The sequence below is a fragment of the Pezoporus wallicus genome, unplaced genomic scaffold, assembly GCF_028554395.1.
Source record: "Pezoporus wallicus isolate ANWC-B61680 ecotype Strahan unplaced genomic scaffold, APGP_CSIRO_Pwel_v1 scaffold_7107, whole genome shotgun sequence".
Lineage (NCBI taxonomy): Eukaryota > Metazoa > Chordata > Aves > Psittaciformes > Psittacidae > Pezoporus > Pezoporus wallicus.
The window spans coordinates 2,069,050-2,096,794 of NW_026642114.1; the positions used below are offsets into that span (position 1 = coordinate 2,069,050).

General features: G+C 43.3%; 2 protein-coding genes across 3 annotated transcripts in view; both read right to left on the reverse strand.

The window, feature by feature from the left end:
* Nucleotides 1-10,082, reverse strand: part of CEP350 (centrosomal protein 350) — a 75,323-nt gene extending 65,241 nt beyond the window's left edge. The window contains exon 1 of one of the 2 annotated variants that reach the window (XM_057427262.1): nt 9,850-10,082. The gene's annotated coding sequence lies outside the window, so the exon portion shown is untranslated. The remainder of the gene's footprint in view (nt 1-9,849) is intronic. The other variant, XM_057427263.1, reaches the window with a different exon arrangement.
* Nucleotides 10,083-16,523: 6,441 nt separating this feature from the next.
* On the reverse strand, nt 16,524-27,191 carry LOC130608881 (torsin-1A-interacting protein 1-like). Its single transcript, XM_057427282.1, has 6 exons — nt 26,771-27,191; nt 26,411-26,479; nt 21,791-21,910; nt 20,364-20,420; nt 18,160-18,219; nt 16,524-17,327 (listed from the first exon to the last, which is right to left on the reverse strand). Exons 1-6 carry the CDS (start codon nt 27,174-27,176, stop codon nt 16,525-16,527), a joined length of 1,515 nt encoding a protein of 504 aa, XP_057283265.1. The 5' UTR covers nt 27,177-27,191; the 3' UTR covers nt 16,524.
* Nucleotides 27,192-27,745: the final 554 nt, after the last annotated feature.

Here is a 27,745-nt window from a genome sequence, read left to right on the forward strand (position 1 = left end):
GCCAAGTGAAGTTAGAAGATCCTGCTTCTAGGACAGGTGCTGCAGAGCTCATTCATGCAACCACAGCTTTGTGCCCCACATCCTTCATGCTGTAAATCATAACACTGCCCTACCCTGGAAATCATCTAATTGATTTTCTCCATCACTGAAGCAAAGAGCAGTTATGTCAGAAATGTAGAAAAACAAGTATTAATAAAAATGGGGATTTTTTTATACAGAATCAATTTTGAGAGCCACTGAAAATGTCATAACATACCATGATGTGTCTTGCCCAAACAAAAACGTAAGACAACCTACTCAAAATGTAAATTTAGCGTAAGAGAACTTCCGAGAAAGCAACCATTTCTGAAGGGATTAAGTATTACTCTTCAGTGCTTGAAATTTATTTTTATCATCAGAATTACTGGTATAGGCAGGACAACTTAGGTACTAGACACAGGACATAACACCATCTCTTCTACAAACACTATTCCTATGGGAAGACATGGAAGAGAACTGACAGATCAGAAAAACACGAGAGGAGGAAATGGAAACAAAGAGAAAACCACCATCAAATAAAAAAGATGAGAAACTACAACTACATTTACTAATAAGCATACCAAAGATGGTATTGAAGGTACAACAGATAAAATAACTAGTCAGTTAAGAGGACAGCATTTTAAAAGTAACAGGAGATATGAAAGTAGAATATGCTTAGCAAAGGTACACAAAAATGTGATGACATGAAAAACAGGGCTGCTAAGAACAGAAAGAAAAGTGGTGACAGAAGCAGGATATAAAAAAAGAAGAGAATGGAGAAAGGCAGGAAGGAGAGAAATGGAATGAACTTTTGAAGAACTGTCATAGAGAGCAGCAAAAAGGAAGAAACCGGTATATTGGTCCATTTGTAAAGTTTTTCCAAATATACTCAGTATGATTTTTTTTTTTCTTAGTAGTACAGCCTCCGTAAGAAAAGAGAAAACTCAGAAGTCGTGGCATGGTACTCAAGCAAGGAAACAGGAGAGGAAGATGAATCATGCAGACACAAAAAGGCAGAGAATGTGAGCAAGAGATCACCCGCTGTTTTCACTGACATTTAGTGGTTATGCAAAAAAAACCCAGTATGCATAGGAAACAGTATTCCTCAAGAATTAATTTCTTATAAAAACAGAAGGGATATGAAATGAAAGGGATACCACAAAAGAAAGCATGAAGCTTTGCAAAAAGTAGGGAAAGCAACAAATTATTGATTTATGTCATATTCTTAAATGTTTAATCCCCAAGAAATGGGTTTTGCTACAAACTGCTACAGTGCAGGGGCCAGCAATTCACAGAGTTTGAGCTACACTAAGGCAGCAGTGCCAATAAAATAAAACCATCTTTTCCCTTCTTTATGCTTTGGTCGCTCTTGCCTTATTCAGACAGAAAATCAATGGGATTATGTGGTAAAGCAAAGCGGACTGGTAATCCGGTAAAGACAACAAGTAGCTTTTGGGGGGTTTTTTGCTTTACTAGTTTTATCTATGTCATACCATAAACTACAATCTCCCTGCAAGCAGAATGAGAAGGATGGAAACACTGGGGAACAGCCAGATCAGTCCCAGTCCTATAATAGCTACTGTGGCATATCATAATCTACAGTGTTCCCCAAAAGCAAATGCTCGAGGCTGCTACTGCTTTCACCTTGAGGAGAGTGAGAGGGACCGAGGAAAACAAGAACTATTCCCATCACCTTCTTACCAGCGGAGACGCCACTGGAGCTCAAAGACACCAGGGGAGCCAGAGTCTATACACCTTGCTCTAGTGCGTCCCACTGCACCCATGCCTCGCACTGCACAACTTGTCCATGGGGAAATAGACACAGAGACATATGAAAGGTTTTAGGGATGTTTTCTTCCTGTTTATAAAAATAGTTTAAGTTTCCATGTACAAATAATTGAAAGTTGACTTCTGAATCCTTAAAATCCCTCTGGAGCACGCATCTGTTCTGCTACAGTTCTGTGTTACTGGCAGTAACAGACACACACACAGGTGAACAGACAAAAATCAGAGCAGGTCAAGCAAATTATTTTTCTGAGCCAGCCCACTGAAAGTGATGGAATTTCTATTTAAAGATGCCAGAACCACTTTCCATGTGTCCTCAAATACCACAGGATACAGTTAATGATGATATGCTTGACTGTGGAATACAAATACCTTTACCTACTCATTTTTCTGGAACCCAAGTTTTTAACAGATTGCATTATCCCATTTAAATGAGAGCTAAAAATAGCCATAATACACTAAGACATATACGTGTGTGTATATTGTTGTCCGAGAAGCTAGGGACCAGGTTAGGAAACCTCAGGCTCAGTTAGAATTAAACTTAGCTAGAGGTATTAAAGATAACAGGAAGGGATTCTACAGGTACACAGCAAATAAAAAACAGACTAGGGAGAATGTAGCCCCCCTCAGGAAGCTCTCGGGAGAACTGGCTACACGGGATTTGGAGAAGGCTGAGGTTCTGAATGACTTCTTCGCCTTGGTCTTCACTGGCAAAGGCTCTGACCAAACCACCAAAGTCTTGAAAGGCATATGCAGGGACTGTGAGAATGAAGACCTTGCGTCCACTGTAGGAGAGGAACTGGCTCGAGACCATCTCAAAAATCTGAATGTGCACAAGTCATAGAATCATAAAATCGTTAGGGTTGGAAAGGACCTTAAGATCATCAAGTTCCAAACCCCCTGCCATGGGCAGGGACACCTTACACTAAATCATATCACCCAAGGCCTCGCCCAACCTGGCCTTGAACACTGCCAGGGATGGAGCATTCACAACCTCCCTGGGCAACCTATTCCAGTGCCTCACCACCCTAACAGGAAAGAATTTCCTTCTTATACCCAACCTAAACTTCCCCTGTTTAAGTTTTAACCTGTTACCCCTTGTCCTGTCACTACAGTCTCTAATGAAGAGTCCCTCTCCAGCATCCCTATAGGCTCCCTTCAGATACTGGAAGGCTGCTATGAGGTCTCCACGCAGCCTTCTCTTCTCCAGGCTGAACAGAAACTTCCTGATGAGATCCATCCGTGGGTCCTGAAGGAGCTGGCAAATGAAGTTGCTAAGCCACTGGCCATCATATTTGAGAAATCATGGCAGTCAGGTGAAGTTCCCAATGACTGGAAAAAGGGAAATATAACCCCCATTTTCAAGAAGGGGAAAATGGATGACCCAGGGAACTACAGACCAGTCAGTCTCACCTCTGTGCCTGGCAAAATCTTGGAGCAGATTCTCCTGGAAGGCATGCTAAGGCACATAAAAAACAACAAGGTGCTTGGTGACAGCCAACATGGCTTCACTAAGGGGAAATCCTGCCTGACCAATTTGGTGGCCTTCTATGACGGGGCTACAGAACTGATGGACAGGGGTAGAGCAGTTGATGTCATCTACCTGGACTTGTGCAAAACGTTCAACACTGTCCCACACGACATCCTTGTCTCTAAACTGGAGAGACATCAATTTGATGGATGGACCACTCGGTGGATTAAGAACTGGCTGGATGGCTGCACACAAAGAGTTGTGGTCAATGGCTCAATGTCCAGCTGGAGACCAGTAACAAGTGGTGTCCCTCAGGGATCGGTGTTGGGACCGGTCTTGTTTAACATCTTCATGGCTGACATGGACAGTGGGATTGAGTGTGCCCTCAGCAAGTTTGCCGATGACACCAAGCTGTGTGGTTCGGTTGATACACTGGAGGGAAGGAATGCCATCCAGAGGGACCTTGACACGCTTGTGAGGGGGGCTGATGCCAACCTCATGAGGTTTAACCATGACAAGTGCAAGGTCCTACACCTGGGTTGGAGCAATCCCAGGCACAGCTACAGGTTGGGCAGAGAAGAGATTCAGAGCAGCCCTGCGGAGAAGGACTTGGGGGTGCTGGCTGATGAGAAAATGAACATGAGCCGGCAGCGTGCGCTTGCAGCCCAGAAAGCAACCATATCCTGGGCTGCATTAAAAGGAGTGTGACCAGCAGGTCAAAGGAGGTGATCCTGCCCCTCTACTCTGCTCTTGTGAGACCTCACCTGGAGTATTGTGTGCAGTTCTGGTGTCCTCAACATAAAAAGGACATGGAACTGTTGGAACAAGTCCAGAGAAGGGCCACGAGGATGATCAGGGGAATGGAGCACCTCCCGTATGAAGACAGGCTGAGGAAGTTGGAACTGTTCAGCCTGGAGAAGAGAAGGCTGCGTGGAGACCTCATAGGAGCCTTCCAGTATCTGAAGGGGGCCTATAGGGATGCTGGAGAGGGACTCTTCATTACCAGGACAAGGGGTAACGGGTTAAAACTTAAACAGGGGAAGTTTAGGTTGGGTATAAGAAGGAAATTCTTTCCTGTTAGGGTGGTGAGGCACTGGAATAGGTTGCCCAGGGAGGCTGCAAATGCTCCATCCCTGGCAGTGTTCAAGGCCAGGTTGGATGAGGCCTTGGGTGATATGATTTAGTGTAAGGTGTCCCTGCCCATGGCAGGGGGGTTGGAACTAGATGATCTTAAGGTCCTTTCCAACCCTAACGACTCTATGATTCTATGATTATATATATATATATATACACATATATACATGTTTATGGGCTTTTAAAATGTTGGGGTTTTTTTGATACAAGAGTAATATATCTTTTTTTTTCCCTCAAGTTATTTTGAGAAAGCTTTGCTTCTCAAAGCAAGGTGCAGGTGATTTACTGACCCTCCTCAGGACTGAAGACAAGTTCCAGTGCAACAAACAAATCCTGACACATTTATCAAAACAAGTGCCACATCTCCAGCATCTATAGCCAACTCTGCAGAATCAGCAGGTCCTCCCCCCACCTTCTTTCAATACTCACTTATATAAGCCTTCAAATTAAATGCCTTTCAGGGGCAAAAGTTCTGAAAGGAAGTTAATGTTCACAATCCAAGTACGACTTCAACTGCACAACACTTCATGGACCCAAACTTCATCTTAACATGTCACCATATTATTTCAAGTCTGTAATCTCCACTTTGTTCCTCCAAAATTATTTCTGCTACAAAGTTGGGTTTTTTTCTTCGTATGATTTTTAAGGGGTGCAGAGCAGGATCAAAGTATTCAGAGTGCCTTTATGGGTAGTTTTGCTGGTATTTAATCCAACTGGCTGCTAGAATATTGCCTTAGAAATATTCTACTGGTTCAGACTGCACTGCACCCCAAGAGCAAGGCCACATGTAATTACAATGGACACAATTCTGTAAAGCTGATTCAAGAAAAAGCTAGAAGTAACAAACAGCAACAATGCCCAAGGAGCTTGTGAATGTTAGCTGCTCTGAATGACTAGTTTTAGATAATATTCAGTATTTTGCCTTGTAATGCAAATAGTAAATATACCAGAACTACTCACATTTTAATCATTATGACTCTGGAAAACAATACCACCAAAAAATACACCAAATACACCAAAAAAGCCTCAAAAGTAAAATAAATGTACTGATAAACTTTGATATGTCTTAAGCTAGAAAAAAGTAAAAAAGTTTTTAGGGATATTAAGGTAGAAAAAAAAAGAAAAAAATTAAAAAAATAAGAGAGCAATCATGATACAACACACACGTGCAGACAGAAAAGCAGGAAAGAATTTCAAAGCACGAGTCACTACATCTAACTGTTAACCAGAAAGATAAATGACATCCACAGTCATACATCCATCAAATGTCAGAAAATACAGTTGAAAAATATGAACATGTTTCATGAGCTCTAAGATGAAATCCCTGGCATCAGTCAGCTACTAAATTTGGATCCACACTATAGTGAAGTTTGTTCTATAAATGCAACATTTCTGAATCTGATTCTCTCCAACTGTATGCTCAGAATGGACATTTACAACACCTTTCTGCTATGACAAGTCATGGCAACTTGCAAAAGTGTCTCCGCTTCATCACAAGTGATGTAAATATGATGAAAAAAATTACACTAAAAAGTTGATTAGTGGTTTTACTGAAAGTAAAAGGCAGTCTTGCTCTGCTGCATTGCATGCTAGAAGGTACTTTTGAGGAAATCTATTTAAATGAATGTTGTGACAGCTAGTGTAACTTAATTCATTGCTCGTGAAGAGAGTACAAAGGCACAGAGAATGCACCCATTTATTAAGCAGATGCACACAAGGATTTGTCTATCCATTCAGAAGTTCTGTATTTTCTTTGACTTCAAAGATCTTGGTATTTATGACAGAAAATAGGCAACTACCTTAGCTTCAGGAACAAACAAAATACTCCTGCATTCGTTTCCTTGGCCTTCAAAACAAAAATTCACTGGTTCCATCTCCAGTTACTAAAAATCACACATCAGAAGATTTCAATTCTTGAAGCCCATAATAAATCCATTCAGCAGAATATGCTCAAATTCTCATCTCGCAAGGAACACTCCACTGTGAGCAAGTCTTACTTTATGATTCTATGATTCTTAGAAGTTACAGACAAACCTCCCAGTCAAGCAGAAGAACGAGACCTGCCAATTTTGAGAGTCTAAGACAACAGCTTTCAAATGCTCAACAATGCCAAGGACCTATGACCACAGCAGCAACTTCACTTGCAGATGTCAACTGCAGACGGGTCAGTATTTTCTTTCAAAACAGAATAAAGTGCATGAAAACTTCAGTGAATGTGTTTCAAATGCCACTTTCTCAAGTTTGATGCCTTTGCTTTGAAATTGCATTCAGAAGCAGTGTCTGAAAAATGTCTCAGAGTAACAACATGAGACATCAAAAAGAAAACCAAACCCCATGACAAGCTGAACAGTGACCACCAGCTCTGTCTCTGATCTGGCATTATAAAGACTGATACCAGGACTCTGCTGAGAAGACTTTTTCTTGAACTAGCTAAAAATAGCAGTAACATATTTTCCCAGGTCTAAATAATTCCATCCCATTAAATGCATCCCACAAGAAAGTACCTAAACCCAAACTTTTCTGTTTCAGACAATTCCACATGATGTATTTTGCTATTAGCAACCATGACACATCATGTTAACATGACTGGAAAATACTGGAGAAAAATGTAACTGTTCTTTAAACTTTTACGCTCTTTTGCCATGGATCAGACTTTGTGTGAAATTCTGCAATCAGTAAAGAGTGTTCTTATGAAGCTAAAACATAGGCAGACTTTCTGTTAGCTCTCAGGAAGTTTCAACTGACCCAGCATAATTGATTAGTTAATTTATTTGCTCTCTTCTTTCTCCAGTATATTGGCAAAGGTTTCAGACTTACGTGCACAAGTAATTTTATTCTCAATCGAGTAGTCCATTAAAGGCTGTTATATCATTAGCACAATGATACACATGTATCTTCCAAGCACTTACACCTATGGATAAATTTTACACTCAGACATTCTGATGCAGCCACATGCCTAATATATTAACTGTAGTGGGAAAGTTTCCTCTCTGCACTCAGCTACCAAACCCCTTGTAGTATTATTATGCCACTATACCTGTCTCATATTAACACAACTTACGTTGGTTTGAATAGGACGAATTATACTAGTTTAAGTACATCAAACAGTGCTGCTGTACTGATAAAAGGTCACACTCCTGATGTTCATTTCTAAGGCACAGTTGAACAGATAAAGCACGCCGACACTGATGAAGGAATGGATATATTCCTCCCTGCCTTCCCTAGCAATCTTGCCACTCTTTTGTGACAGATGCAGTGCTCATCTGACTATACTACAAGCCAGTTCAACTCACTAACCCAGAAGAAAAGTAGTCACCTTTTCCATCTTTGTTGGCTCAGTTTTCTATCAGTTTATCACACTGAATCAAATTGCTGCATGGCCAATAGCCATGCACTGCCAAAGTGGGGGAAAAAGAGCAACAGTAGAACATCATGCTTGCTCACCTCATGCTGTGTAGCTTCACCTAACTGCAACAGATACAATAATATAAAACATATATAGTGCTATGTGCACTAATATTCAAACTTCAAACACATGCTTCACTTTAAAGACATTAATAGGACTATAGCCTCATCTGGGCACACTGAAGTAAATGAGATTGATCACATTAGTGACTTTATCCATGGGTATGTCTGAGACAACATAACTTTCCCAGCAGAAATCAGCAGTATGCTGGTAAAGGGGTGCAAGGAGATGCAGAAAGTTCATTGTACCCAAGTCAACAAAACCTTTAGGGTAGATGTTGCCATTCTAAGATTCAGATTCTTTTACATTCAAGTGATGCTTTTACTATGGTGGCACAAATTACTGATAAAGTTATTTCAAGACATGAAGGACATCATCCACACTGGGACTGTTACATCTGCAAAGCCTTTCCAGCGTTACTGCGGCAAACTTAAGCTATGCATCAAGGCTTGGTGAGCTTAGTAAAATAAATCCATGCAAACAAAACATTTTATAGCTTTAAAATTGCGGTCTTTCAGTTACCACCACACCTAGCCTATGCAATCTACCAGAATATCTACACCAGTCAGCAATATAATTTTCCACAATACCCTGGCCCCTTGTAGAAATGTGTCATTACTACATAAATTAAGTTGCTCTATTCAGTGGATGCAACACACCTTTGTTTCAGGTCACTCACAGAAACTGAAGCCTTCAACAGTTTACAAGTGTTTGCGTGGCCACACTCTCAGTTGCATTTAATTATCTAAAGCATTACCTAATGAGACTGTTGTAGCAATCAGAACTGTACGAAAGAGAATGCAGTTCACATGACTTCACCTGTCCATGCAGACAGCCTGACAGAACATTTTGAGCCCACACGCAAAGCAACAAACGAGTGCCTGACTACAGCTCCACAACGCATTTGTTCCACCAAGTTCCACTTTTGGTCACTGCAGTCTCCTGAATGAGTTTTAAAGGCTGTAGACTCTGTAGCCCCGTGAAGCAGCTTAAAACGACAAAAATACAGAACTGACCAGTGAAGTAGTAAATTTTCAATTACAAGACACTAGATCGTTCACTTACACTGTGATGTTACTTGATATAAACCTCTACATACAGGTATGACACCGTGAGCCAAGAAATGCTTCGGTGCTGAGATACAGCTTATATCCAAAGAACAGGATTCCAGAAAACTACATCAACAGTAGGCACTGTATCATGGAAAACACTGCATCCACAGAAGAAAAGCTGCAGTCACACTAGTATAAAAACCTCTATGCCAACAACACCCAAAATGAATGGCACCAATGAAGTCGAAAGACACTTGGTACAGATGTTACCCAGGGATGTAAAAAGCACTTTCAGCGGTCAGATACCAGGCGATGCCGATCCTCTTCCCCAGCCCGGCAAGCTCCAGAGCCAGGGCAGGAAGCCCACACACAGCACAGGCCCTAGCAGAGCGTGCATTTAAACTTTAAAAGCACCGTCACAAGCCTGACCCAGCTCAGCGGGCCGGTTTCCGAGGGCAGCGGCGCAGGCCGGGCTCGGGAGCCCCTCGGCAGGCAGAGAACGAACCGGAGCCAGCACAGCTTCTCAGAAACACCCCGTTTCGACGGTTTCCCCATACAAGGCAAAAATACAACAGCGAAACTAGAGCTCCTCTACCCTTTCCCTTCCTCCGCTAACCCGATATAATAAGCAGCAGGAAACAAATTAAAACTAAGCGAAGGAAGAGAGAGACTTAACGGGTAGGATGAGCACTGCAGAGGCCGTGGAGACCCGGCGGCATCACCAGCGAAGACCGACCCAAATGACAGCCGGCACCCCGTGCCCGCCAAGCCTCGCGAGCTGCCGAACCCGGCCCCAGCCACCAGCCTCGCCCCGGCTCCACCTCGCTCGGTGTCCCGGCCCCTAGCGGGACGGCAGCCGCCAGCGGCAGAGGGCCGAGCGCGGCCTGGGGCGGAGGCACGGGCCGCTCCCGGCGCCTCCTTACCTGGTCGCGGCGGCGGCTATCGACGCTCCCCGTCCCGGGAGCAGGTCCCTGCACATCCCGCAAAAGAAGAAGAGAGAAGGGCAGCGGAAGACTGGCGGTGCCCCGAGATCGGCTCCGCTGCCCTCAGGCGCGCAGCCCCGTCAGCGGTACCAGCCCGCCGCCATTATCGGCCAACGACTGACACGGAGCGGCAGCGGCGGAGAGAGCGGCGGCGCGGGGCACGGCGGGAGCGACCGACCAAGTCTCGCGAGAACCAGCCCGCCACAGACCTTCCCGACACGGCAGTCTCCCACCGCACGCGTCCCCCTCTCCGCCGCCAGTGACCATGTTGGGTGCGGTGCAGCCTCCCTACCCTGCCCCACCGCCTCAGCGGACCGCGGCCGAGCAGCGGGGCGGCCCTACAGCCCGCCTACCTTGCTGAAGCTGAGCTCCGGCGAGGAGCGCAGTGCCGCGAGTGCACCCAGAGCGGCGGGAAGGGCTGAGGGCGGTGCCGGCAGAGCGCACCTTTCATGGAGGCCGGGAAGCCCGCACAGCGGCGCGCCTGGCCCCGGGCAAGGCGGTGCCGGCGGCTCCGGACCTCGGGGCGGCCGGGCGTCCCGCCGGCCTTCTGACGCCCCCAGGCCCGGGGAGGCCGAAGGTCTCACGCTTCTGCGGGCGCCAGGCCGTCCCTCAGCTTCAGAAATACGTCGTTCACCAGTATTTTCCTCAAAGCTGTTTTGTTTGTCCCCCCCCGCGGTTGTGCAGGCTTGACTTGCCTGTTCAGTCCACATGCAAATCTTGTAAAAATAAAAGGTGGCAAAGCTCTCGGTTTTGATGAAAGAACAGGACTTCGCAATGTTTATTAAATCACCACTGCAGCACGGTGCCAACGCTGATGCTGGCATTCCTGAAGCAGCTCCAGCAGAAACTAGGGCACCGCTTTTCAGTCATTTGTATTCATAGCTAAGTCATCTTTATAAAAATAATTCTTTTTTTTTTGGTTGCAAAATGAAAGCAGCTCTGATTACAGTCTCGCAGTTGCCAAGTTTAAATAAACATTTGCAAAACTTCACAGAGATGACTGAGTGCCACTGGCTTAATTTCACTTTTAACAAGTCATTATAAACCCGGAAGTGTTTGGTAGTATACTATCTTCTATTGCATAGCTACCACCCCAAAGATGCATTAAAACCACCCACGTTTCTAAAATAGGTCCAAGATGTTATCCAGCTATAACAAAATTGTTTCCACTGAAGAAAGAAAGTTATTAGAATAGTAAAACAGAAATTCTTCCTGCAGCTATTTTGGGAATGTCTCCTTTGGGACTTGTCTACAACTTCACTAGAGTCTGATTTTCAGTCATTAGGATGATTGTCTGACTACAGATGACAAAATTTCTTGGGGGAGCATGGGGGTGGAGAGTTCTCTACTCCAACCATAGAAGGACCACTAAAACTGCTGGAGCTTCCCCCCCCCCCCTTTTTTTTCTTAACCAAAGAGAATCAAGCTGTTTTTACATAGCCTATCATCTTGTGAATGGTCAACATTTTGCATGTCAGTTATTCAAATATGGGAATACCATACAAAACCACCCTGAACACTGGGAGACCATTATAGCTATGAAGCTTAGGCAATGTAGAACTTAAATCACATCACAATTACAAGATACACATTTAACCTTAATTTGGCTCTTTTACATACACTAATTACAGAGTATATTTTCCAGCATAAGCAAACCCCCTTCAAAACAAGAGGTGAGCTTGAGATGTCAGTGGTTAAACCTTTGAAAACTATTTTGTTTTGCCAGGTGAGGGAAAAAAAAAACAGCAAACGTGAACACTGAAAGGTAAGCACAGCTCCCATGGGAAAAAGTGGTAAGTAGTGCCTAATTCCCACCCAAATCCTCAAAGAACAAACCTGCTCCCTCCAAATGCAGAAGACAGTAATAAATAATAACAATGACAATTTCAGTCAATGAAAATATTACCAGTGATTGGAAGCCCTGATCACAGACTAGGGCAAATTAAATTACTACATCCCCCTGGTGTTTACTTAAATTTACTGCTTAATATTGCTGGATTGGCAGCCTGTTTACTCAGCACTTTTGTAATACACTACCTCTTTAATTATGCTTTTAAACATAGCTTCTCTTCTCTGCTAGGAAGCACTAATCTAGTTTCATGCTCCTCCTTTTCATCTTCAGGCAAATAAGGCATCACATTAGGATTTTCCCAAACATGAAAATTGGTTTTGGTCAGACAAATAAAATTAAAAGGCATTGTTTGTTGCCTTCCTGTTTTGCTTCTATTTATTATTTGTATCTGCCAGTGGAACTTAATTGTAAAACTTTACTTTTTCAAAGATTCCCCACCAATGAACAGAAAGCTCTGACAGGCAAACATCACACAGAAAGAGAAGAGAAACATGTTCTTAAGGAAAATGTAATAATCTTGTGAAATTCTCCAAGACTAGAAGAAACTGTTTACCTGCAAACAGCCAGAGCTGAGAGAAGAGGAAGAACGGAACACACTCGAGTTTGATGAACTGCTCACTAAACTGCTCAGCAGAGAGAAACACTGTCCAAGCACTGAAAGCAGTGGATGGAGACATGCAGTAGGTTACAGCAGAGACGCAATCTCATCTTATGCTAACTTGGATATTGCAGCTTTAAGAGAGAGGCTTGGAAGGTTTTCCACTCCATGCTATTCTTGCACATCCTTTCTAAAATTAGAAGGGCAGCTGGCTATTTCAGCTGAAAAGATCGGCTGGAGCCCCCCAGACTCCCACCTCTCTTTCCCTGACTGACATGGCTCCCAAGAGCCACGTTGGAATCTGGGGAAGGGTGCTTCCACCTGTTGGATATGGAATGAGTTTGTCCAGGAATTCAATTATAACTCCACCTGTCAGGAGTTGACAATAAAGCAGGACACAGGACAGCTGTGAGGACTGTTGAACAACTCTCCCAACCTACTTCTCCATACTCCTTCAATTTTGCAGTTTGTCCTACAGCAGAAACAATGCATGAAAAATTGTTCTCTGTGTGAACTGCACTTACAAAATAAAGGGATCACTTCAGATTTATTATCATAGTCTTCCAGCTGTGCTACAGGGTCCTTACACACAGAATCTGTCATTGCACACCTCCAAAACCAGATTCTTTCTCCCAAATACAGCATACTGGTGACGACTTCACCGCAGATGGTGCATACGCATACTTCATTCTGTACAGCAAATACATTTATACTTACCTTAGCATGGAGCTCATCTTGCCTTTTGCACTCATTCAGTTTGAGCTGAATCAATTATTGTTTCAAAACAAATGCATTTTTCAGGAAAAAAATATGACAACCATGATTTTTAATTTGTGAAAAATTAAAAAATGCTTTTGTTGGTGTGGAAAAAAATGGGGGGTGTGGGGTGGGAATTAGTCCTTTTAATAAAACCTGCTTAGCAAGCTCAAAACTCCACTGCTCAGCACATGACTCAGAGCAGGGTGTGCAAGGGAAGGTAAGAACAGATGGGGCAGTGCACTGTTGTAGGTCCCTTTGGCAACATCCACTGTTGAAGGCAATGCAGGTATTGCCATCCTCCAGGTGTTCCCAAGGCAAGAGCAGGAGCAGAAGAGGGGCCACACTCCACTTTCTGTCTGGCTGGCTATCTGCAAGGGGACTCTCTCCATCCATAGGCGTCCATTTGCTTGCAACCCAATGACTGGTTTTCATATTCCAGTTCACTTTGCACAGCAGTGGAAATTTTGTCTGCAAATTGGTGTGCAGCTGGTTCAGCTCCCTGAAGATCATGTTCTGCCCATAGAGCAAAGTTTGTTAGCTGTAAGCCCACAGAACAAGAAACATGCGCTTCATTCCCCAGGCCAGACCTGGTATCTGCTGTACAGAAGTACATCTTTCCCATCACAGACAATTTGATTTGCTTATCTGCTGACAGTTAGGGACAGTTCAATTTCAGAATTGAGATTTCTCTAGCAGAAGCCAAAGTCTGTAACTTTACAGTTTGGAAAACATCAAATGGCTACGTTTGCTGCAGGCAATGAAACAATTGCACAAGGAGGGTAGCCATCAGCTGCCTATGAGCAACAGACAGACATTACTTCTCACCTCTGGCTGACAGGGAGTTAATGAGATCTGCATTAAGTACCTGTAGGTAGTTAATGTGAGCCTTTTAAGGACAAAGACACTAACAGCTGCAAAACCAACCTACCACTACAAGAGCAGTAACAATCTAATCCTGAGCCTTTCCCCTCCTTCAGAAGGGGCCACTGGATATACCATCTTGCTTTTATTCTTCCAAATTTAGCAGCACACCATATATTTGGATATATACCTCAGAAAAAGTGATTCTTCTTTGTCTGGCACAAAATTAAGTAGAACATTAAATCTTCCTGTTTTGTCTTGAAACTGAGGAACATAGTTCTTTAATACCTCATAATTAGGGGGTAGGAGCAGTTTTAGAAACAGAAAAATAACCCGGATTACATGTTTTATTTGTATGAGAACATGGAATCTCCTGCTTTCGTGTCACAACTTAGCCTTTTTTTGTGGTTGCTAATTCTGCTCATTATATACGTTTTTTCTAAGCCAGTTTTTAAGCAAGGCTGTCTCTCGTCAGTTCACAGGGCACCAGCTTGCAACAGCAGAGGTATAGAACATGCAGCTAGGAGTGGAACAAGAATGATGTCATCCCTTTTTGTCAGCAGCTGACTCTTGTATCAGACTAATGAAACAAGTGAACCATATCATTAGTTCCAGCTGAAATCAGAACTGAGGAATTAGTACAAGAACACCAAGTAAAAGACAATTCAGAGCTATTACAATTTCCTTAAATGATCCAAGGTAAAAGAGACAATCTTAAACATGCAAAAGATGTAAAAAACCACATGTAAAACACAGTCTGAGCACTTACAAATGAATGTACAAATCTGAAAACAGCTTATGAAACAAACAAGTATATTTATTTTCAATGATTGCTAAACTAGTTTACATAATATACAAATACACTATCAGGACACACTTGAAAATAAGTCACAGTTGTTTTATTTAAAAACAAAACCCAACAAAACATTTGTCCAGTGAAATGTCCAAAATGTAAATGCCATCTTTTCCTTCCTGAGCTATTCCTAAACATCCAGAACAGCAGCACTTCCCCATCTTTTTACCATTTCTATTTCTTCCCATTAAAATAAGAAGTATTACCCATTGCTGGCTCTCAGTGGCTACAATATACCCACCTCTGGTTTAAGAGACTACCTTTGTCTCTCTCAAACTGTGTTCTGTTTACGGTGATTTTGGTTCATTCCACTTCACACCCCAAACCTTTCCTTGCACAAAGAACCCAGAAGCTCCAGCACCTCAAGAGGTTTTCTGTTTAAGAAGGACTTTTTGCAACAGGACAACTCAAGGGGTTTGTGAATAAAGGATGGGTCCAGGAGCCACTAATCCCCCAGCTGTTATAGGAAAATATCCTATTAATTTGAGAGCAGTCTTCACACATTTCCTTCATATGCAATAAAACCAAATGCCCACAGACCAATAGTTTAAGAGCATACAGTAACAGCAATGAAATGGAAGTGCTGGAATTCTCTCCCCCCCACCCCCCCGGCCTCCCAAATACTTACAATAGAAACAAGTACGCATTTTTAGTCTGGCAAGAGAAATTCTTGGCACATGGCACGCTAATAATAATGTATTTTAAAAACATGCATTGCAAATCTGTTCTTTACTAGAAGCTTAAAAAGCAAGCAGCAGGTTATACACAAACACATGAAGAAAGGTTATTTTTTTAGGGTACCAGGTATCACAAATAAATAAATTCTCTTGATGCAAAAATATTTTATTAAAATGAGAAATCATCTATGTCTTCCTAAACTTTTGTTTGAAAGGAGATATTAAACACACATGGATGACATTTTATCATTTCCCCCTGAATTTTAAGACTTGCAGAACTTTGACAAAGAACAGAGAATTCCTGGAAGCAGCGAGGCAGAGAGGCGCTGAGGGATTATTTGACATCAGTACTACTAAGGTTAAGCAATCCTTGTACTTCAGCTTTTCTCACTCTCCAGAACTGTTTGGGGGAGGCTTATTTAAGGAAGAAATGCTTGCTGAAAGGCTCTCTATAAGTCACAAATGTTTCAAGAAATTTTATCATTCAGGAAGTTGCCAGAGATATGTGACATTACGTTGCGATAAGATGGATAAAGAAAAAGCTGGTGCTTAGACTCACAACACTAACATAATTTTCAGTTTCTGTTTTTTTTTTCTTGTGTTAGAAGAAAAGTAAGCAATTCTGGCAGTTGGTGATGTTTTTGCATCCTCTTACCTTGTCAAATGCAATACCAGCTTTATGCACTGCCAGAAAAGAAACCTCATAGCAAAGCCAGTAGTGCACCAAGAGAGCTTCAGGAGATGGGTGGTTCTGCACTACTTACTTCCTGTTCAAGGACACCAAGCCTGAGTAAGTCACTGAACACAACTAACCAAAAAAATCACAAGTTCTTTGCTCGCATTCTGCAGCTGATTTACAGAAGTCCCAGTTACTTTAGAAGAAATAGCCTGCCAGTTCGTAGAATTTCTTTGCACAGAAAAGACTGTATGCAGCCCAAGCTCAACAGCCACAGTATGTTCTTCCCTGTTCAGCCATTGCAACATACATTTTGTGTGTTCATCCTTTACACAACTTCTATGTGCACCCCTCCACAGGAAGGCCTTTTTCAGGCCAAATAGGCAACACAAGATGAGATATACGGCTCCACAGTCCACTCAGCTTATCTGTGTCCATGCTATTGTAAGAACTAGGAATATCTGAACTGGTAAACTTTGCCCAGAGGAAATCCCGGACTTTCTCCTCAACTTCTTGCAAGGTGAGGCCCTTTCCAAGTGACTGTTCATCCAGGAGAACTGTCAGCAGAAGAGCCACATCCTTAAATGCTGCATTTTCATGGTCACAGTACTTGTAAAAGATTAAGGTGGAACCTGCAGGCAGTAACTCAAAACGATGCACCACTGCAACTTTCTTGCCTTCACTGAACCCCGAGCTGAGCTCTTCATCTACCTCCAGTTTGACAATGTCACTATCCAATACAGCTTTGTCTGCCCCATTAATTCTGATTGTAGTAGCATTCTGGGAGAAGGCAAAAGCATTGGCAATCTCATTACTTAGGCATCTCAGTGCTTTCTCAGCTTCTTGGCCAGCTGTGAACAGTAAGATGGCTGGCTCCAAATGCAGATGGGAAGCATTAAGATGTTTCTCAAGGAACACATGGGTCCTTTTCCACAGTCTGGGGTCCTGACTTTGGTAAGTATTTTTTAGTTTATTCATCTGGGCTCGAAATGCTTGCAGAATTTCAATATCTCTACGTGACAAAGTTGTATCTAGAAGACTTGGCATTCCACTCCACAGGACATAAAGCACTGTGACACAAATTAACAGAACCAGTAACAAAGTCCAGCTCTTGTGAAATCCACTCTGAGATTCACCATCACCTACAGAAAGGAGGAGCAAACAGGAAGAAAATGTTTTCAAAGTAAAACAAAGTCAACAAGTGAGATGAAAGTAAGAGGGAACAGTAGAATTCGGTGAACTCATTCCACTCTCAAGCCACTGGTACAGCAGTTGAAGAGCATAAAGGTGTTCTACTTAAAAAAAAAAAACAAAACCAAAACAAACTTCTTTAGCAACTTAGTGAAGTGACAGCATTAAAAAGGGACATTTTTATTAGCACATTTCCAGATTGACTGAGAAATCAGACATTCTTCTGAAAAAGGAGCTCTTCTGAAAGTTTATCAGTACTTCATTCTATGTAATCAAATCCAAACTAAGAGCTTAAAACAGTTCTGAAAAAGGCTAATATTTTTCCTACATTTAGGCTCTGCAGAAAAAAACCCATACAAAACCTGGCAACACCAGAATTGTTTCTGTGTTATTTCTCCTCTCCTTCACTTGGTGATGAAGTATACCAACTTCTTTGGAAACAAAAAAGGAGTGTATACTTTATGCTACCTTTTTATATCCTAACTCCTATCAGGACAGCAACACAACTGTTAAATAAGAACACCACTAGGCCTACCTCAGTTTTAATCTTGCAACAAATCTTGTAAACACTACAGATGGAAGACCTTAAATTCAGACGGAAGTGTTACCTATTATAGAACACCTTTCCTTCATGCTGAAAACACATGCCCTAGCAAGCAAGTCATCTGCTGTGGCAAAGACCTTCAGTTTAACATCAGCTACCAGGAATTAAAGCACTTGGACAGGCATGAAAATGGTTAAATGTAACATAACCATGAAAGAGAAGTGAAACAAAAGTCTTACTTTTGGTTGAAGACAGTGAATGCTTCCCTATACTGGACTGATCTCGAAATCTGCTTCTGCCTGTTAGAAGATTCAGAAAGGAACATGAAAAAAATACTAAGACAACAATCATAACCAAAATTCCAGTGCGAAATTCAGCATGGAGTTGAAATCATTAAACTGCATTATTTTCAACAAAAAAGCTGTTCTTATTTATGCTTTACATACAAAATTCCAGGAGGCTTACCGGAGGGTTAACAAAGCACCCTTACATAGCGCTTTGTTGAAGCGAACACAGTCCTGGTAAGTAGGAGCAAAGGGCAAGGCTGTGACCTCATCCCAGGTAGGCCTGTATCAAGTATGGGGCTTTTTGTCCTTTTCTGCATCATTCACCTTCCTGTACTTAAGCAAGGCTAGTCTTGTACGAGGAAAATGACATGTTCACCACCATTATTAGCCTGAGAAGACCCATTCAGCTGGCAGACCAACTCTCCATCTATGCAATTTGCCAAATGTCAGTTCTTAAGTCATCTTGACAAACTTACATAAAAAGCAGAAGTACCCAACCTATCACAAGTCACCCCCAAAGATTTTTAACTCTTGAAAAATTATGCAAATAAAGACATGGGCATTTCAAGTACAAGAGACAAAATGGCAGAGGTTTAGTAACCTGCCACTTTCTGCATAAGGATCTCATGCCCCAGGTTTCCTGATTTCGCTCAAGAATTAGAGGAACAGAAAAATGGAAGCTCAATTAATACATATTTAGAAAAACAACAGAATGCAAGATATAAGTAGCAAAAGCAAAGCAATGTGTTATACGCATAGTCTCATATACCCTCCCCTCCAGCTCTGGTCAGAGGCCTGCTTTATCAGCAGTCAGTGTCTTAGGATGAATTATGGTTTTAAAGCAAAATGCAAGCTTTCAACTTCAAAATATACTCTTGGCTATTCATTTAAATGGGCTCAGACAGCAAAGTACACGAGATATTATCCATGAAAGAGTGTTATGAAAAACTTTCCCAAAAGGCCGGCATGAATATATGCAGTTACTGGTCAGCATGTTGCCTTCATTTACTCAGTTAATTAAAGTCACAAGAATTTCTGTCTTCTTATGAACTACAGCAACTGGTTCAAAGCTGAAGGCTCTTTAATAATACATAACCAAATAAGGATACTGTCATTACTATTGAGAATAAACTGAACACACACCCCCACACCCTGCAGTAGTTGCTTCAAGAATACTAAAAGAAATTCTATAACCTTGTTTCTGTAAAAATGTAATTGCAGAAAGTGGTAAAAAGCAGCTCTGGTTTAAGCTTGATCTTAACTGACTCAATGAGCTACGCTACTCTGTAATTTAAACCCCATACCCTGACAGGGCACAGACATGGAGCTTATAACTGGCTAAACATAGAAGTCTTCTAATAGTTAACAGATCAAAATCACCTCAATTCTGTAACATTTCACAATGCAATGTTTGCAGGGACTATGTTTCATATTTAGGAGACAGCTGTGATTCAAAAGAAAAAAAAAAGAAAAAAAAATTCAATAAACAGTCTAAAACCAGATCCTAGACTACAAAAGGATCTTGCCTTGTTTACAACCTAATTTGCATGAGGGCCAAGCAAATTATTTGTCTTGCCTAACATCTGCAGATATGTTAGAACTTTCAGAGTTTCAAGTGATTTCCCAAAGTTCTCCACCCAACACACAACTGGTCACTCCCGCAGCAGCTATTACCTCTGGCACAGGAAAAGAGAAAGTACCAGACGAGCAAGAACTCCCTGCAACAATCCATAGTTCAAAGACACTTCACACATATGCAGCTACCACAGGATGAGCTTCTCTTCTGGAAGGCACTGTGGTTTTCAAAAAACAAAGCCCTAACAGCCCCCCAGGTTCTACACATTGAATTCTAATTTACAAGACTTTGTTTATGTGTATTTGCTCAGGACAGAAACAAGCATTGAGACAAAAAAGAAAAAAAAAAACAACACAGAAAAGTGGGTCATTTTCTGTGGTCAGCAAGTTGAATAATTTCATAGAAGGGCTCTGGCTCTGCAATGTGCTGCCTTCTCCAGCTTCCATTTGGATCTGCCTCATGGATCCCTCTCTACCTTCCCAGACAGTGTCCCCCAGGGCATGGGAAAAACCATAAGCAGAGGAAAGGAAAAGAATGCTGTACTTTTCACTTAATTACAGGGAAAGACTTTTCAACTTACTCGCCGATATTGTTGAGCAGTGCTCCTGTTTCTTCTCAAGGAATTCAGCCTTTCTTTCTGAAAACAAAGTACAAATGAAAGAACTTGGTTGTCACATCACAGGTCAGAGTAAGACAGACAAGCCATACATGCTTTTAGCTCTATGAAATCTTCCAAGGTTATTAGGGAAGAAGCATACACTATGCTGCCAAACCAAGCCTGCACGATGACAACTCTTGCAACCCTCTGTAGATGGAGAAAACAACTATTGTCTAAGAGAAAAGGCTTAATTTGGCCCTTCATACTGCTATTCCCTACATGACACAAAACTGTCCTTGTTTTTTCTTAAAAAAAAGTAATGACACTATAATAATAAAATGCAAAGGTTGGGAAATTAGCAGCTTTAATGATTGCTAATGGAGGGCATTGGATTTGTCACTTCTGAAACCAAAACTATTCAGCAGGAGGGAAAACCAAAAATAAACAGTGTAAAGCTACCACCTTAACAACACTTTCAGACCTGGGGTAATTCCAACACACACAGGCATGTTCTTAGCTGCCTGAGTAAAATGCCTGTGTGTGCCACTGGGAAACAGCAGGCTGACACAGATGTCTTCTTGTGCTCATCTCAGCTACCTGGGCTCATGTCTGCGTTTTGTCAGTCTGCACTCACAATTGCTTTCAGTGCTCTCCCATAAACACTGTGTGATTAGGACTGTTACTGACCAAATGAATGCAAGCCATTACCTCACTCTATGACCAGTTACCAGCTCTCCTATATAACCTTTACACAGCATATGTATACAGGTGGTATTCAAACCACCTGTAGTAACACAACCACTTTCTGCTGGGCTAAAAAGTATCCCTTATTTTCTTCTTCACTATATTTTCCTACTGCTTCTGTGAAACAAACAGAAAAGTCTCTTGAGCAGTGAACAGAAAAAGTACTCTCTCACTTCAAAATCACTTGGTATACCCTGTTTCTCCCTGCTAAAGTCAGAAGTAACTAATCTTTTTTAAAAAAAGAACAGATTTACTTTGCTTTACCCAAGGCAATTAAAGATCCACTCTCATAACAGCTGTTGAAGGAGGTATGATATTACCCATCTTTTTATTTTGGTTTTGAGAAAACAGACAGCTATATATTTATCTAAGTTTAAAACTGTGCTTCCTTGAACTTTAAGATTCTACACCCAAGCAGATGACTGTCATAATACAATCAGTTTTAATTTGACTCATAGGCAGGAGTACACCCTGACTTTGATTTTGATTTTTTTTGGCTGGGTTTTTTTGTTTTTAAACATCTTCATCCATTCAGATTTTAAACTCAACAACTCACCCTTTCAGTAAGAGAACTGAAGGTATGTCATTTTAGCGCATTTAAGCAATCGCTTGTTACATCATGGAAAAGATACTGATAAAACTATCAGTTTTGATAAAATTGTTACCTTTTAATGGTGCATAAAGGTTTGGTTGATGCTCTGCTGGTATCTCGGGTTCATTACTGTTATAAGCCTTTGCTTTTTCCTTTGTTGGATTCTCTGCAGGAAAGTAAACTGAAGGACTGCCTATCAAGAGGCAAAAAAAAGAAAATATAAAAAGAAAATTGGTATAGGTGCACTATCATTTGTGCTCGTAACATCACAAAACTCCAAGACCAAGACAGTTACATGATCTAAATCAACTGATTTTCAAGTTGTGATCTCCCAAGAGTTACTTACTTGAAAAGCTTATTCACTATATTGAATTGAATGAACACAATTAATTGAATTCACTACATCACCACAGGGTTGTTTTTTTTTTTATCCTCTTTTTATTTTTTGAATTTTTATTTTTTTAGGAGCTCTTGGCTTAAAAATAGTTGAAAGCAAGCCAGACATGAAAACACCAAATGCTGAGAACCAGCAAATACCTTACTCTAAAGGGCATCAGTGCAAACTGCTAAATATACAAGCATGGGTGTAAAGAGAATTATGCCCATAGCTTTGGGCAAACAACTTACAAACAATTAATTGTGCTGTCTTCCACAGCATTGGGCAGAGGGGCAAAGAGAGAGAAGCAAATAGAGAACATAAGTCCCCTTTTTATGTAGTCCAAGCCATCCTTTAGTTAGGTCTCCTCTCTCTCTTTCTCACTAACCATAATGGCAATCTAGGGGACCTATAATTTAATTCCCTCATGTAGCTGGGAAGAATCTAAGCCAACACCTCTAGATTGTTTGCCAAATTACACAGCCATTCAGATGCTGAAACTAATTTAGTTAATGTTAACTAAGTTAATGTAGTTAATTTACTACAACTAATAAAGGCATGGAAGATGGCAGGAGTCACAGAGCAAAGGTCAGGGCTGGAAAGCCAGTCAAAAGCCAAACACCAGGAGAAGATGCTTGAAAGGATAAAGTGCAACCACATAGTTGCCCAGATTCCAGGTGGGGGAAAACAGTTCAGGATATGGAATGAAAGCTGTAATACAGCTGTGGAACAGAGACCATGACACAGTGATCACACTGAAGGGCGTAAGCAGAGGAAACAGCAAAGGGAATAAAACAATTAGTAAAACTTTTTCTCTGTGACATTCACACTGGGCCTTTTTTTTTTTCTTTTAACAGTACTGGGTTCTCCCAGGGTTTAATGTATTTCTGTAGCTCTTGCACTATATGTGTGAGGGTAACACATAGCTTGCCACCTAGTGTTTATTAATTTTACTTCAAGAAATGAAACCATAGCCTTTTTCTAATATGTTCTGGCAGCTTTAGCATGTCAGTGTATACAATGCATAAAAAGGAGGAAAAAACCCAAACCAAACCACAAATATGAACAAGTGAGAAAATTTTAAGTTTTAAGCAAAAATATTAAGTCACAGGTACAAACAGTATTTGCACATAGTGAGTGGGATACTGTATTTTCACAACCATCTTAAAAAGTTAAGTGACTGATTTCCCACCAAGCTAAGAATGAAGATACTCCAATTACTTGATCTTCAGGAATGCCAAACAACATACCCATATTTCACTTTGTACTGACGTTTTGCAAGGAAAATCTCACTAGTAGCAGTAGCTAGTAATCACAAAACCAGGAAGATCTATGAATCTAAAAAAGGCTACTCATGCAGTCCATACATTCTAATTCCTCTCCCCTTCTTTGCATCAATCAGTACTCTGTCTCTTGAAGTGTTCTTAAAAGTTGCTGTAAAAGCAGAAGATTTAAATACATACAACTTCATTTCTCACATGAAGACAGCCTGTGAATCAGCACCTTCTGTAACAACGGCTATCACCAACAAGAAGATTATTAGTGCAAGCAGACAGCACATATGGCATCTCCTACAGAGAAAAGTAACTCTCCCTTTATGAAGCGTAACTTTCCTAGAAATAGATACAAATTCCAGTCCAGACATTCCTGTTCTTTCCTTACATGGCATTAAGCCTCCCATCCAAAGGATCATTCCTGCCTCCCAGCTGTTGAGGATTTCCCAATCCACCTTAAATCTGCTAGCCAGGCACTTACTGCACAGTCACCTGCCAAGAAAGAGTGATCTTCTTACTATACCCATTTTTAATCAAAGGGATTAGCAATCTGTGAGTTCATAAACTACATGTTTATAAACCAAAATATAAAGCCACTATTTCAACATAATGGAAGTTGTTCTTTTAAGTCTAGTATGTATCTACCCCTATGGGTTCAATCTTTTTCAACAGAGATAAGCCCACAAAACACTTGCTGGAATGTATCCACAGCAACAACAGACACTATAAACTTGAGTGCCAATACCACCCAGTGCCTACCTTTAACTCATACAGTTGTAGGCCATACTGTCCTGGGTTTAGCAGGAGCAGTCATTTTTCTCCTTCTTGGTAGCTGGTGCAATGCTGTGTTTTGACTTTCTGTCTGGGAACAGAGCTGATAACAATGTTTTGGTTTGGCCAAGGACTTTGTGAGCCTCATGCTCTGCCAGGGAGGAGGGGAAGCCAGGAGGAAGCAGAGACAGGACACCTGACCCAAGCTAGCCAAAGAGGTATTCCATACCACATCACATCATGCCCAGGATGTAAGGGGGAGTTAGCCAGAAGGGCTGGGGGACTGCAGGGCTGGAGGAGGTATCGGTCGGTGCTTGGTCTGGTGGGGTGGGGCAAGTTATCGGTCGGCTGGTGCTGAGGTGCTGTATTCTCTTCCCTTGTTATTCCCTTTATCATTATTATTATTGGTGGTAGCAGTAGTGTCTTATACCTTAGTTAATAAACTGTTCTTATCTCAACCCATGGGAGTTGCATTCTTTTCAGTTCTCCTCTCTGTCCCCCCAGGAGCAGGGGGAGGGAAAGAAAGAGGGAGGAAAGGGGGGGAGCGAGTGAACAAGCTGTCTGTCTGGGTTTAAACCACGACAGTTCTTTTTGTATCAGTGTTCACACTCATAAATAATCTATACTGTCCTGCTAAACCCAGGACAATACAGAACAACAATTGCTGCTTTGGAGACTGAGGAACTTGAGCAGCTGTCCACCTTGCCTGGTCTCTCAGAGGATCCTTCTGTTGTGGGGTTGCTGAAAGTTGAAGAACAACAAGTGCTAAACCCAGGACACCAACTTGCATATTTTAAGACAACTTAAATGGAGACTGCAAGAACACCCATCTTTAGCTTGCTGATCTAGAAGATGCCTGGTTCAGGGTAGGGTTTGCAGGCTCTTCTAACTCTTTAGCTCTAGAAGCAAACTTCCTAATCTATATTTAAAACCTCTAAGCAGATGCCAGAAACCAGTTTCTCTAGTTGTGGTTTTGCTTCCATTCTGTTCAGGGAAGCATGGCAATTATGTCTTTATAAAAATCTACTCCTGCTGCCTCACAGACCCTGCATTCCCCTAAACTCTGCAGAAAAAAAAACAGTACTGTACAGCTATAGGACTATGAGGGGGAAAATTACATCTTCATTCCTATATAAAGCATTAGGGTCACACTTTTATGCCTGCTGTGACTATAATGAAATACCACTGTTAAGAGTTTGGGGAGGTGGGGGGAGGACATTTCTCCCCCAGTTTCATTTTTAGAGATGCTTACTTAAAAAAAACCGCACACCTCTGTAACTCCCAAAGCAGCCCAGCCACATTTAAAATACCACATATGTTAGTACTGTTAGATATCATTTGGGAGTAACAGCTTCCCACAGCTTTTTTCCAGATAAACCTTTGCACTTTCCCAAAGACATACTCATAACCCCCCTATTCCTCCCTCAAGATGCTTCCACACCTCCTTTGAATTTTGCTTCTGAAGCATAATATTGGCAACATTTCTTAAGGACAGTACCACATAACTAAGGTCATGCCCTACAGCTGCAACAAGAGCCTAATGAGAGTCCTTATCCATCTGAAAATTGCCACATACTAATAATGTACACAGTCCAACCCAAAACAGACCAACACACTAAAAGGGAAGGAAATACACTTTACTTGCAGTTTTCTGATAGATGACAGGCTAAAGACATGTGACTGTATTACATAAAGTTAACACCTCTCTGAGTTAGGATACAGTTTTCATCAGCTAAAGAAACAAGGTACCAAACAAAGCTAACCCAACAGCTTGTCTAGTCCAGTGTCCAAGAGCAAGTACTGATATGTGCTTGGTACTTCAGAGAAAGGCCAGGAAAGCCCAAATTACTCACTTCCTCATAAGCAACACTGCTCAGTATATACCAAGCAAACTCTCGCAATGATCTCTTTTTGCAGCTCAAGATACTTAATTTTAATTCAGCCCTTACAAACCAAGCAGTGTTAGTAAAATAAGTTAGTCTCTATTTTCATGCTGTGGCAAAGTACTACTCCAGGTGATGCACTAGATAAAACAGCCACCTAAGGGCTTCAGCATGCTCTACATGCATGAATCCTTGTGGAAGACCGATAAGCACTCCTCATCTCTTATGTCAGCAATACAAACCACAGCGGGATTTATTCACTTGTATGCCAGAATCACGGTAAAGTCCACAATAGAGCTAAAACCCAATAAACTCAATTTCCTCCAGTCTTGGGCATTTCAGCACTTTGCAAGCAGCATATACAGTAACCTCTCCAGGTTAAAGCCTACCTGGCGATCTACATGCTTTAATAGGCGGCCGAGTCAAGGAGTCCGGAATCCCAAAGTGATGCTCATCTCCTGAAACGAGAAGTGGGTGAGGGGAGCAGCAAGCCCGGGCAGCTCAGCTCAAGCCCACCGGACTCCAGCCTGACAGCCTTCCAGCAGCACCAAACACCCATTTCAGACTCACTGAGACGCCCCAGTGCTTCCAGCGGGGCTATTCGGGAGGACACCCCCGACTCAGTATACCCCCGGGCGCCGCTGCGCCCTCCAGCAAGGCGGCCTCAGCTAAGCAGAGGGCGAGCCCGCCCGCCCGCCCCATTTCTTGCCGCCCCAACCGCAGGATCCACCGCAGCACTCTGCGCTCACCCTCCAGCGCCCCTCCGGGGCCGGGCTCGGCCACGGCCACGGCTTCCGCCTCGGCCTCCTCCGCCCGCGCCGCCGCCAAACGGGGGCTCTTCCGCCTGTGCTTCAGCTCGGTGGCGTCCGGCGGAGCCTGCCCATCGCTGTCCCCCACCATCCTGCCCGCCGCAGCCCCACGGCGCCGCCGTCCCCGCCGCCCCGCGCCCCGACCGCCGGCTGCTGCTTCTCCGCGCCTCGCGGGACCGAAGCTGCCGCCTTCCCGCCGCGGGGGCGGCTCCGCGAACCTCACTTCCCGCCGGGCCCGCCGCGGGGCGGTCCCAACCACCACAGCTTCCGGCGCTTCACCGCGCACCGCCGCCTGCGCGCGGAGAGGGCGCCGCGGGGTCACGTGGTACAGAGGCAGGCCCGCCATGGCTTGCGCCGCTGCCCTGCGCCAGCGCCGCTACGTTCTGCGCACGCCTCTCCTCCCCCCCGCAACCGTAACCCGCCTGCCCACGGAGCGGGATCGCTGCCGGTGCCTGCGGCCGCAGCCACGGGAGGAACCCGAGGGAGGCCGCGAGGCGGGAGCGGCCGTCCCGTGGCCTGGCTGCGTCGCGGCTGCCCTCCAGTGAAAAAAATGAGGGAGCTCCCGGCGCGCCGAGCCGGCCCCTCGGCCGCGGCCTCCCCTAGGCCGGCGGGGCCCCGTGGGGGCGGCCCGTGAGGGGAGGCCGGGCCCGACCGAAGCTTTCCAGGCGGCAAAGGCCCGCTGCCAGCAGCCCAGGGCAGGGCGAAGCGCGGGGCGGCGGCCGCTGCGGGCAGTTTCGCTGTCCCCACCTGAGGGGTCGGGGCGTGCAGGGACGTGAGCAGCCGGGGGGGCCCCCCCCGCTGGGGTGACCGTCCGCGAGGTCCCGGGAGCGGCCTCCCGTGTGGCAGCGCGGGAGGGTGGGCCGGGCCTTGCAGCGGGGCCTGCAGCGGGGGCCCCCGGAGGGACGGCGGCGGTCG